The sequence below is a fragment of the Lissotriton vulgaris genome, chromosome 5 (assembly GCF_964263255.1).
Source record: "Lissotriton vulgaris chromosome 5, aLisVul1.2, whole genome shotgun sequence".
Lineage (NCBI taxonomy): Eukaryota > Metazoa > Chordata > Amphibia > Caudata > Salamandridae > Lissotriton > Lissotriton vulgaris.
Genome location: NC_141693.1, coordinates 1,291,743,320 through 1,291,757,272, shown reverse-complemented (window position 1 = coordinate 1,291,757,272; position 13,953 = coordinate 1,291,743,320). Strand labels below are relative to the sequence as shown.

Genomic DNA, 13,953 nt, shown 5'->3' with positions numbered 1-13,953 from the left:
GCTCATGTGACCTGTATCAAAGTAACCGGGTTGTAGATCAAAACATAATTGGGAAAAATGTAACTATACTATGTGTAAGTTCTAGAAGGGATTGCTCTTTGTGGCCCGCCTATCGGAGATACAAGATATTACATGGGTAAGAGAATTATTAGGATCAGATTATGTCACAATATAATATATCTCCCTCTGTATTTGTTTTCACCTGGGTATTTTATCTTTGTAGAGCTTCGCAATCGGGCAAGGGCTCCAATAACTGCTATTGCTCATCTATATAACAAAAACAAGGGGGACCCAATAAGTACCTAGGGACCTTGGGCAATCAACTATTAAGGAGAACAATGGTCCATAGGGTTAGATTTTTCACAAAACAAATGAAAATATAGACTCCAATCAGTACTATATTAGCAAGTTTTTCAGTACCCAGCCGGGCCTGAAATTTTATTAAAGTATAAACACAATTAAAAGACCACCAGAGAGGTCTAATGCAAAAGCTGATAGGGTACAAGCCTGTACCTATCCAGAGCACACTCGAACAAAGTTCGGGGGTGAGAGGGTAAGAGAAGAAAAGAGGGTAAAGAATATCAGGCAAAAAGAACATGGGAGCCAATTGTCCCTTGCATCATTAGCACATTTGCAAAGCAAGTTCAGACAAACAATTCCTGTAACAATATTGACACAATGGGAAAGCTACAGAATTGCAAAAGTGTCGACGGCGTTTCGATCCCTGGCTCCTAATGAACTGGGATCATCATCAGGACTTTAACAATATATTGCCTGTATGTACTTTTTAAAGAAACCTTTTCGAGCGATCTTCAACGAACTCCTGTGAGTCTATAGGAGACGGTTGGGTGGAGGACTGGTGCCTCGAGATCCTAATCCAATTGGTTAGGAATGTTACTGTTAACTGCTATCCTGCTTAGAATGAATCAAAACGTCACGGAGGTATACAATATATCCAAAACCTCCCGAGGGTGGGCACTCGAACTATTTCAGGGTCTTGAGTACAGAGACAATGCTGCCTTGCTCGCAATACGAGCAGAATACGAACGGCGTGCTCAATGGCACTATGCCGACTCCACGCAAATCCGGAACGGATTTGCGTGGAGTCGGCATAGTGCCATTGAGCACGCCGTTCGTATTCTGCTCGTATTGCGAGCAAGGCAGTATTGTCTCTGTACTCAAGACCCTGAAATAGTTCGAGTGCCCGCCCTCGGGAGGTTTTGGATATATTGTATACCTCTGTGACGTTTTGATTCATTCTAAGCAGGATAGCAGTTAACAGTAACATTCCTAACCAATTGGATTAGGATCTCGAGGCACCAGTCCTCCACCCAACCGTCTCCTCTAGACTCACAGGAGTTTGTTGAAGATCGCTCGAAAAGGTTTCTTTAAAAAGTACATACAGGCAATATATTGTTAAAGTCCTGATGATGATCCCAGTTCATTAGGAGCCAGGGATCGAAACGCCGTCGACACTTTTGCAATTCTGTAGCTTTCCCATTGTGTCAATATTGTTACAGGAATTGTTTGTCTGAACTTGCTTTGCAAATGTGCTAATGATGCAAGGGACAATTGGCTCCCATGTTCTTTTTGCCTGATATTCTTTACCCTCTTTTCTTCTCTTACCCTCTCACCCCCGAACTTTGTTCGAGTGTGCTCTGGATAGGTACAGGCTTGTACCCTATCAGCTTTTGCATTAGACCTCTCTGGTGGTCTTTTAATTGTGTTTATACTTTAATAAAATTTCAGGCCCGGCTGGGTACTGAAAAACTTGCTAATATAGTACTGATTGGAGTCTATATTTTCATTTGTTTTGTGAAAAATCTAACCCTATGGACCATTGCTCATCTATAGCTTTGTAGAACAACATTTATTTTTATTTGTATGTCCCTCATTCATTATTGTTTAATGATCAGCGTGTTCATACCAAGTGCAGATGAAATGCCAGTCGGACATGCTAATTATTGGCGGTGATATGGAGTGATTCAAGACAATTCGTTCATCTTGGCATAGATAGAATTACTACATCTCGCCGACTGCAGCTATGTGGCTCTATCAGTAAATACGCACTGAGTTACTCAACCCAAATATATCTATACAGCACTAACCAACAAGTATTCTGATTGAACCACTCATCAAAGGGTCTTTGTTCTTCAAGTGAATTCTACGACCTGAAGATGGTCTTATAGATGGACAACATAAATGACGGAAACGTTAAAGCATCAACCCAGTTTCCAACTTGCTAAAGAAATTTTGTGCATAGGAAATGTATGTCTTCTATATAAGTTGTTTCCCTAGAGATTATTATTTGAAATGGGTTTTACTACATCCGTGATAAGGATAAATTACTTCATATGATTGTGGTTTATTGTCACCTGTGTATATAAGATTAATGTGCACCCTAAAGCTTCTATTTCTGATCATAAATGTATACTAAAAAGGAATACATCCGGTTCTTTCTCTTTTTTTGAGATTCACTATAGAATTTTTGAATTTATGTTGAAATTTTATATTTTTGATGCTACTATCAGGGCATTCACGAGCAATGTTGAAATTAAATAAATCGCTTGTTAAACAAAATCCCTTGTAGGAACTTTTACTCCACAACTTTTTGAAGTTGACATTTTCCTGTCATAGCCATTTAGTGCCTATAGCCTGTCTCTTGGTCACATGACTGAGTGTAGCTGACAGATGAGCTTTGTGTATTCCCCCTAGACAGCCACACAAAATAGAGAACTTAGATTTTTCTGGATGGGTTATCACTGGTAGGATATGAGAGTGGAGCTGAGCCCAGCCCTACTAACACTTCAACAGACTGTGTCCTGCCTCCAGACAAAAGTCTGCATACCCCATGTAGTTAGCCTGGAGCCAGGTCAGGAAAGGCCTACAGACTTCAAATGGGATTTCTGGAAGCTTCTCCCACCTTCCAGAGGAAGGCCACTGGGTGTGAATTTTGGATATCAGACACCAACCCTTCCGTACACTTATGGTTCAGTGGATATTTTGCCAGGAAGAATGACTGCTGTGCTGCTGAAAGAACTGCCACTCTGCTGGACTGCTGCTCTGAAGAACTGCTGCACTGCTGTGCTGACCTGCTGCATGGTGCCCTTCATGCTTGAGTGAGAAGGATCGGACCTGCATCTGTTGAACCCAAGACCCCAAAGTGACTCCAAGGGCTAGTTTGACTTGAACCTCAGGGACAGAAGGCTCTTACAATCTTGAACCCAGCACCTGGACTCTGCCATCTGTGAGTCTACCCTGTCAAGTGATGCCCTTGGAAGTAGACCTAAGGTGCTCTGCTAGACTCTGTGGATGCAGAGGAACCTATTGATCTCCTCTGCAGCATGGCACAACCCGAAACAGAACAGATAAATACTGCTGCTGCAAACACCAGTACCATCGGAAAGATCCGCATCGCAGCCTGTCACCCCATCGGAACTGCTGCTGCAAGACGCATCCTTGGTGCAGCCCCTCACATACTTCATCAATGGCAGCTTCTACAACGACGAAGGACTAAGCATCGCAGCCTCGCTCCTGGGAACCTACACATCGCCCAGCTGCATGATGCATCCTCGACGCCGGACTTCAATTCGCAAGTCCTCGGCAATGGGATTCTCAATGATGACGCAGGACCTAAGACCGCAGCCTTACCACATTTTGGAACCGACACATCGCTTTAGGTGCGCAATGCAGTCTTGACACAGATCTTTGTAACTCTCAACAAACCAGGATTTAAGGTACTCTGTTCAACTGACCTAACTGAGTCTTTGTCACTGGCCCACACTCCTTTGCGTTCGGCCTGAACTTGTGACTTTGTCCCAGTCCGGAATGACCACATATCAAACCACAGTTGGTACTTTGTGCATTTTGTTGCTGTTTTTACTAAAATCTTTAAAATTGAATAACCTTGCTTCTACTAATTGGATTTTTGCAGTTGTGGTCTTGTTTTATTTATTAATAATTACTCTATTTTTCCAAATCGGCTTTGTACCTTTTGTGGTGGGTTTTCACTGTGTTACTGTTTGAAGTGTTGCACAAATACTTTACACATTGCCTCTGAGTTAAGGCTGACTGCTCTGTGCCAAGCTACCCGAGTGTTGAACGCAGGTTAGTTTAGGGTTTGCTTGTGACTTCACCCTGACAAGGATTGTGGTACCTGCTTAAGTAGGGTTTCACCCCAAACAACCAGTAACCCTATTTCTTACAAGCAGCAATCTGGACCTCTGTATCCTCAACACTACAGATAAACCTAGCAGAAGCACTGCGGGTATTCAGGCTGAGGCATAACTTTCATTCTTCTTTATGACTTGGATGGGAGAGAACACGGTTAGGTGGAGCTGCATCGCAGCGCCATGCAGAGGCGGCCATCTCAAAAACCACCCCACCCTTCCCAAAAGAGCCTATTTTAAAGGCCAAAGCCTTTCTTAGCATAAAAGGGATTGGTGTCAGTACAACGCGTTGTGTTACAACGCATTCCGTTACAACGCAGATTTTACAACGCGGGATCCATTACAACGGATGTCAATACAATGCATGGCATTACATCGCAGATGCTATTACAACGCATGGCATTACATCGTAAGTATAGGTAAGTATACCTTTTTTTAAAAATGTTATTTAGTTTATTGTAATTAATTTTTTTTAAATAATTTAATTAAAAGACATTTAAAAATTGTCATTAATTTAATTTAATAAAATAATATCTATTTAATAAATGTAATTTTATTAAAAATTGTAATTAATTTAATTTAATTAAAAAAAGTAATTAGTTTAATGTACATATTTTTTATAATGAAATTAAATTAAATTAAAAATATTAATTTATTTAATTTAATTAATGTAATTAAAAAATGTAATTAATGTAAAATAATTAATTTAATTTATTAAATATATTTTAAAATGGTAAATATAATTTAATTATCCCTAAACCCAAACCCTGCCCTAAAACCTAAAAACACCCCTGTACCCCAAAACCCAAACCCTGCCCGAAAACCTAAAAACACCCCTGTACCCCAAAACCCAAACCCTACCCTGAAACCTAAAAACACCCCTGTACCCCAAAACCCAAACCCTACCCTAAAACCTAAAACCACCCCTGTACCCCAAAACCCAAACCCTACCCTAAAACCTAAAAACACCCCTGTACCCCAAAACCCAAACCCTGCCCTAAAACCTAAAAACACCCCTGTACCCCAAAACCCAAACCTAAAACCTAAAAACACCCCTGTACCCCAAAACCCAAACCCTACCCTAAAACCTAAAAACACCCCTGTACCCCAAAACCCAAACCCTGCCCTAAAACCTAAAAACACCCCTGTACCCCAAAACCCAAACCCTGCCCTAAAACCTATAAATACCCAAACATCCCAAAACATATACCTCAGTACCCCAAAACATATACTCCTATACTCATACTTATTTAAAAAATCACTTAAATTAATATATTTAATTTATAATATTTAAAAACAAAAATAAATATTTTTTTATAATTAATAATAATTAAATCAATTAAATAATATTAAATAAAATAAAAAAAATTAAATACTTACCAATACTTACGATGTAATAGTATGCGTTGTAATAGCATCTGCGATGTAATGCCATGCATTGTAATGACATCCGATGTAATGGATCCCGCGTTGTAAAATCTGCGTTGTAACGGAATGCTACGTAAAAGTTGCGTTGTAGGTGTAACATACCGCATAAAACAACACCTTAATAGCATGTGCTAGGGTTAAATACTTTGCTACGTTTCATGTATGTATTGCTCTACATGCCTTGGTCGACATGTGTTGGAGAAGGAACTACAGTTAAACTTTTAATAACATCAGAAACTGGTTTATGACACTTTCTGAGAGAAAGTTAATAAACGTGCATCAACTATATGTTCAAGGAAACATGACAGGATAAGAACATTTGTAGTTTCTGCATCATAAAAGCATGCAGAAATGATGTAGCCTAGATGATATTCATACAAATAAAATAGATTGTGATTTACTAAGTGACAAAGTACTATATTTCATTGATGTGTGCTAGAAATATGTAAATGCTAACTTCTCATATTATGGAGTTTACCTCTAATCCTGCTTTATTATCATGTATGAGTACGTGTATTTAATGAAGAACTTATCAAACATTAAGATTGAACCTGATTATGATGAAAATGGTGTTAAAATCTTTCCTTGTGTGTAGACGTGTGCACCGAAATGACAAGAGAAAAATAGGTGTTACACATTTCTTATTAATGATTCTTCCATGAAACTTTCAGAGATTGTATCTCGCATGTGTACTGATGTCATACACCTATGAGTTTTTAGTATAAAGATTTTAAATATATTTATATGTTAGTGTGTTCGAAGAGCATAAGAATACCATACTGACATGTCTTATTTGTAACCATAGTAAATGATTTCAAGAATATCAGAGTTATACTAGAATCACGACGTCTTTATGTTATGTGAATGTATGTTTAATAATCACATATATTTTACGTTATATATTAGCTCAATTTAATGTAGGTCCGATTGCATATGTGACATTTCTTGACTTGCTAAATCTATTGTTTGTGAGAGAAGTTTTCAGTATAACCAATAACGTGAAACAATGTTTTCTTTCCTGAATGCTCATATACTGTACAAGACACTTTGCAACATTTTTCGTTACAATCCTGAATAGCTGCCTTGGGAAACTGTTCTCTTGAACTCGCTTATGTGCTTTTGCTAAAAGGAGCATTCTTCTGAGGTGTCACATAGTGGTTTGCTCAAGGACTGTGTAATTGTCCCACCTATTTCTCTACATTTTGCTTCTTCTTAATGGCGCCTGACACCCATCCTATACGAACTGACCAATGAACTGAGTGGTTTGACCAGATTAGGTGATTCCAGGAGGTGTCACCCGTGGAACTTTAAGAATATAATATTATCTGATTTAACGGACTTGGCGGAAGTGGCTTGGTTGGTAGTGTTGGTGGCAGATGAGCTGCTGCTGCTATTTCTTTACTCAAGGAGATCTGCACACGTGCTGCCAGCCTAATCCTGCTGCAGATATTTTGCGGAACTTCTGTAGCACTCTAATCTTGCCTGGTGTTGACATTCCGTGCGTGCATCCTTCCTGAACTGATGCATATGCTGTGCACCCATGGTGGTCTCTTCCTTTCTGGCAGACTGCTTAAGTCTGAGCTTTGGATTCTTAGCTTGAATGTCTCATTCGAATCTGACTAAATCTGTTTTATAACCTGATACAAATGTACTGATGCACTCATTTTACTTTAAGTTTTGATAAACTAAATACAATTTTCCATTACGACTCAGCTATCATGATCATTTCTAATCAAGAGAATGTGCATTCTTAATTTGGGATTACTAATGGCCAGATGAAATCATATTGGAGACATCTCAGAGCATCAAATACTAATGCTATTATTCTGTATAGATTTAACTGCACTTTTAGTGTGTATGATTTTGTCTCACCTATGTTTCTTCAGGAGATTTGGGCTTGCTGTGATCTTCTTTTATCTTTACAGCATTTTCTTTGGAGTAATTTACATGAGTTTAATTTCTGGTTTGTAGTTTAGTAATCCAATTCCTGGTCCTCATTGGATGACTGTTGGGACCCTTTATATCTAACCTCTCTCAGCACAAAACAAAGTCGATCAGATGACCAAGAGAGTGGTATAAATGGAACAATAGTAGAAGGAAAAACTTTCAACTAGATATGGGGCTTTCTACTTGGTCAACGCTCAGTCATTGTTGATAGTGATCCTGAATCTTGGACAGTCTGGCCTGCAGCTTGTGTGACACCCGCACCACATGCAAAAGGCATCTTTTGTCCCAAGAGATTATGTGGCACGAAAAGGATTTCTCTGGTAATCTGCACAAGATTTCTTCTAAAGCCACATCCAGTTTCAACGCAGCAAGGATGTCAGCCACTTGACCGAGGTTATTTATAGAGGGCTATTAAAGAGTTTGCGGGGAAGGGGGTGGGTTGGGGTGGAAGGTAGGGGGGAACACAACTCAGTGTTACAAAAGAAGGACCACTTGTAATGAGAGGTAAACAGGAGGGATGACGTTTTCTTTGAACAATTCCAGCAGAAGTGAAAATCTCAGAATAATAAACCCCACAAACAATAAAATTGGATACAAGCTAGGCAAAGGCAAAGGTTTAAAAGTAAATGTAATATACTGGTTTGCTTTGAAATAAACAGATGGTCAGAGAGGCTAGAGGGTTCCCCTGAATGAAAATATTATAAAGGGAAAGGAGCAGTTAATTATAATAAAGGGAAACGGATACATGCTGTAAAGTGTACACGTAAATGAGAAAAGGAAGAGGGAAGAATAACAGGAGTTTTATAAAAATGAAAAAACACAGAAATACCGTAAGTCATTTTGAACATTTTCTCCAAAATACCAGAAAGTTACTAAAAGAACGATTAAAAACAAATGACTCTGGCATTAATCACTCGAAGATTGATCACCTGAAATAAACCTTGTAGGGTTAAAGAAACAGAAATTAACGTGTGGAATCCTAGGAAGTCAGGCGTGTGATGGGCTGCGAGTAATAAAAGGATGTGAGAAGTCCCACTTCGTAAATAAACTGCTGTTAGTTATTCTCACACCTCAACAACTGAAAGAAGCTCAGTTGTAGGAAGGGTTCCTTTGCAGATAGTGTGTGAGTGGTAAAGGAGTGGAACACGAGTGGGTGAGCCTTTATCCCATTCTTCAAATGGTGGCACAGTTCGTTTTGAATCCAGTATCGCATGTATACAGAAAGTATTAGCAAGACTTCTATTGCAGCGAATCCATGGGTGGATAGACGAACAGGACATACTGTCACCTCTGCAGGCAGGCTTTCGTAGCCATACTAGTACCATTGATCAAGTTTTTAGATTTGTGTTATTATACTGGCGTGTAGTTTTACTTGGGGGGGATGCTTTTTGCAGCTTTTGTCGACTTAAAATCGGCTTTTGATTTAGTCCCCCGCCACAAGTTATGGAATATATTGCAAGAACAGGGTATTCCAAATGAAATTCTTTGTCTATTAATTAGAATGCATGAGAACAACTACACACAAGTTCGGTGGAATCAGCAGGGTAGTGTCACTGATAAATTCCCTATTGCGAAGGGAGTACGCCAAGGATGCGTATTAGCTCCAACGCTCTTTTCGCTATACATCAACAGGGTGATCAGGTACTTTGAACATCAACCTACAGATGCCCCAAAGTTGGCAGGAAGACTGATCCCCCTGTTGATGTTTGCGGACGATACCCTGTGGATATCAAAGACACAACAGGGACTTCAGAGGGCCATTGGCGTTTTTGAATCGTTTTGCGCAGACCACGGTCTTGTCATTAATACAAGCAAAACAAAATTCATGGTTTTGCACAAACGAAGACATATCAGAGGGAAGGTTACTATGGACGGGGTCCAGCTAGAACAGACCCAGGTCTTTAAGTATCTTGGAATTAACTTGTCCTATAACCTAGTCTGGAAACAACATACTAATGAGCTAGTAACAAGACACGCTCAACTAACAGGAGCCCTTACCAAGGAACTTTCCTCATCATATACTAAACCAATCTGACCGGCAATAAAAATTTACAATGCAAAGGTAGGAGCGGCAGTCCTATATGGGGCTGAACTCTGGGGGCCCAGTAATCTTACAAAGTTGACGGTAGCTCAGAATAAATTTCTCTGCAACATTACTGGTTTACCTATGTCAACCCCCTTGATACCTTTAAACTATGATCTTGGATTCTACAGCTTTGAGGACATGGCAAGGTATAGATCAGTTGCCTACTGGAGGAGGCTATGGGTAACCCCAGAACTCTCCCAGTATGCCCAAGGTTTTTTAGAAGTTAGAACCCAGGATAAAAGTTGTAAAATAGCCTGGATGAGAGATGTAAGAACTATATATAGGGCGATGGGACTATCTCAACTCTGGGATGATCCTGTAAGTAATGTTTTTCCACCCAAAAAGGTACTTCAAGATCTATATTGGAGAATGATAGAGACCAAGTGTTTTGGAAAACGTATTGTTCGATCATTTACTTATGATTTTCTAGAACTCAAACATTCACCGGCCCTAGAACCTTATTGGGACTGGATCACTGTACCAGGGGACCGGAAGAGGTATCACCAATTCAGGGTGGGGACTCTACCGTTAAACTTTTTAACTGAGAAATGGCATAAGAGTCATACTTCAAGGTGCCCCTTTTGCACTGATCATAAGGAAAACATTGGTCATGTGTTGTTTGCTTGTCCCGAATATAGTGCCCCCAGGCGATCATGGCTAAAACCGATTTGCGTACAGTTAGGCCTTAGAACTGCAAATGAGGCTGTTAGGATCTTAAGAAATGATACATCACAGCCCGTTGTTATAGCCATGTCAAAAATGTTCCACTGGATGTGGATAATTCGGGCACGTAAAATGAGTCTGGAATAATTAAAGGATAGCTACTGCTTCCTGCTGGTATGTTTGTACATTGTATTAACAAATGATCAACTACGTATACTGTACTAGTAACGTGTATTTTTGTATCTTTGCATTGATGAATTAGTTTTTATACTTGCTTTTAAAACTGTGCTTCTTTTTAATAGTTTTTATCTGATAATATGTAAACATGTAAATAGGATGAGTTAGGGTGATATCTATTCTTTTTCTTTTCTTTTAGATCAAATTAATTCAATGTGGATCTTGTTTTATTGTGGGGAAGGGGGTGGGGTATCAAAAACAACAATTTTTTATTAACTGTAAAATGTCTTTTATGATTGAAAAATATCGAATAAAGACTATTTTGAATTGAATTGAATCCAGTAAGGAACGTGACTTTCATTCGGGTTAGAACCCTAAAATAAAGTGGTCCTCGTTCTCTGAATAATTAAAGGAAGAGGAGTAAAGTCACTGCTCAGCTCAGCACTGCCAAGCAACTCAGGGGGATGTCAGTGGATTCTCTTTTTTTCCAAGTCCCATCGACTGACGCCATGACGTCACTTCTGGTCACCAGAAGAACTTCAGACTGCCACATTTACATCCAAACGCAAGAATTCTAATGCAATGGAGAGGCACAAAACGCATGCATACTAGAATTTCCCCGTGACAACGGTACACCCATGCAATGCAGGTATAGGCTCCAGCAATGCTAACAGGTCATCCCTTCCGCATTCATTGCACCTGGCTTGTTTTGCGAATTGTCAACTCACTCACGGAACCAGCTGGGTACCCCGACGTCAAACTGACGCGCTTCTGACTCGGAGATGACTCAGGCTCTCGCGAGGAGACCCCCCCCCCCCCCCCCCCCCCATTGTAACCCCGTGTTACAGGAGCCCACCCCAAAGGCTCGCGCGCTGGGCAGGACCTACCTTCTTGGTATGAGATTGGAATCCTCCCATCCTGCTCTGGGCCACCACCTCCTGCCCTCCGAGGGTGGCACACGGGCGACGGCTGGTGAGGGCTGGCGCTCTGGCACAGCCACTGATGGGCACAGGTGCTCTGGTGGGCATTCGCTGATTGTGGGGTATAAGGTGGAGTGGAAGATTGAGGAAAGCGAAACAAGAGGAGGCACGTAGTAGATAAATGGGTGAGTGTAGGTAGGGGGAGAAAGGAGGTGTCAGTGAGAGAGAGGGAATAAAGGCCGAGGAGAGAGGGTTTAGAGAAATGACGAAGAGAGAGGCGGTGACAGAACAGACAAAATTGGCAATGTATAAAAGGAAATGTCATGGAAAACGGGAGTAGGAAGCAAATCTATATAATGTGTCAAGGCCCACAACGTAAAATTCAAGAGAAGGCATAACTGTGATAAATAAGAAAACCGGGCGAAGGCCAGAGAAATGAAGCAAAGAAGTCAGAATTTAGAGTGTAAAAGGGGTCATGTGAAGGACATAGAGGGGGAGGTGGCGAAACGGTATGCTGAAAAGTAAGGGAAGGGGCGAGCTACAGGAATCAAATCCAGTCAGAGACAATAAACCACAGGATTAGAAGGAAGGAGGGGCCAGCGTGGCAAACAAGATCAGAGAGAGAGAGAGAGAGCGAGCATCAGAAAGACCACAAGATGTGGTCAGGCAAGGAGGACAAGAAAGGACACGAGAAAGAGGCGCCAGGGAAGTAGAAAGAAATAACAGAAGCATCGTCTTCTGCAGGGCCGCTCATTCTTCCCATATCTCCCGGGTAAGGGTTCTCCTCAGGCAGCAGGTTTTCCATGTCCATTCGCCTCTGCACTGTGCAGATTAGCAGGCTCTTTCTGTAATTAGCGGCGTCTGCAATAATCCCCAAATCTCAAATCTTAATCTTAATCCGGGCCCGCCAAATCTGGCAGCAGGCACGTGACCTGCTCACTTTAGACAGACACGGGCGTCGCTCCAAGGTGTCATTAATGCTCTGCAGCAAAGCATGCTGGTAATTACAGTCCCAATAGTCAGTTTACATCGCAATTACTTTGTCTCCAGTGACGCACGCAGGCTTTCATTTTAAAGTAGGTGTGAATTAGGCATATTATGTTAAAAAAGAGAACCACCTCCTGGATTACCCTATTGTACATTTTTGCATCTTCATCCAAGGTTGTCTTTCATGATACCTTTGAGCGAGCTTTAGTGGGTTTAAACTGAAATGTGCATTGGAATTGGTCGCCATGCAATTGATTCACATCTGCACACTAACATGAATATATTGCAAATTAAAAGAAAAGAATTACGGTGTGTTAACGTGTATTTTCCTGGTTTAGAATAACTTGGCCTCAGTTAAACCTCGACATCATCTTGTTTAAAATGGATGCTTTATCCTGACGTTCATTTTGTGTTTTTATTTCTCGTTTGGTGCTACATGCAGTAAGATGTGGATTATTAACTTCTGAATGATACTGTTCTCGAAGATTCCAAAAAAGTAAACCCTTTTGCTACATGATCCAAGGTCTTTCTGCTTACACTCTGTTTTGCATTCATTCACAATGGTGCACTGCTGTTTATATAAATAGTTTTTACTAACACTTCCGAATGATATTACTTCAAAAGGGCGAATCAGTATTCAATAATGGTTAATGCTAAGGTGATAGTGTTATGTGACATTTTAAAATGTGAAAATGGTATTTGTTGGAGCAATGATCATACCATGCTGACTATGCAAATACTATAATTTCTATGCAAGAGAACTATTCAAATCCTTGCATATGGGCGTGAACCAGAGATCTTTCCTGCACGTTTAGGGATGCTGCCCAATTTCTTAATGATTTTGTGGCACGCTTCATACTTAGCCTTTCCCTGATTTTGACCATTATTATATTATTTTGCAAATTACTATTGCGTAATTTAGTCTGTTTACTGCTGCAACTGCAATGTACTATTTTCAGTATTGTGCCTTTAAATTTGGAAATAAAGACACTCCATCGATTCAGTTTTCTTGCAGACGTGTTCGCTGCAACTAAAGACACTCCATCACCCCAGACTCTACTAGCAAACACCTCTGACCATAAGATAATGGTGTCTGGCAATACTTTCTTGACCAATGATAAGGTAGAGAACAGAGCCTTCTTTATCCCCTCCTGCCACCCGGAACCATACTGACCCCCCCCCCCCCGAGTGAATAACCAACACATCTGGAATGTGCATACCATCGTCCAGCGCCCTCTGCAAATGGCCTGCAACGTCCTCCACATGATACCCATCCATACCTAAACAATTATGGTTGACTCCCATGGCCCTTTGCATTCCCAATTCTCCAGGCTCTGTGTATAACCAAATCTCCACACCAGCATACCTGGATCTCATTACTGGACACCATTGCCTATAAGCCCCCAGCTGCACCCAAGCGGCTTACCCTAGCGGGTCCATTTTGACCTCCTTACTCTGACCTGCGCGCTCCGATATCCTGAATGCTCCTAAAAAAGGCGCAGGAATACGCAAATCTCAGCAGATGTACTACGTATGACGACCAACACACCTGAGGTCACACGCTCAGGACATTTAC

General features: G+C 40.8%; 1 protein-coding gene across 1 annotated transcript in view; it reads right to left on the bottom strand.

The window, feature by feature from the left end:
* Positions 1-11,820, bottom strand: part of LOC147712486 (protein FAM107B-like) — a 79,672-nt gene extending 67,852 nt beyond the window's left edge. The window contains exon 1 of the mRNA XM_086920345.1: positions 11,358-11,820. Coding sequence (XP_086776471.1) covers positions 11,358-11,498 — 141 coding nt within the window. The 5' untranslated portion in view covers positions 11,499-11,820. The remainder of the gene's footprint in view (positions 1-11,357) is intronic.
* Between the last annotated feature and the right edge of the window lie 2,133 nt (positions 11,821-13,953).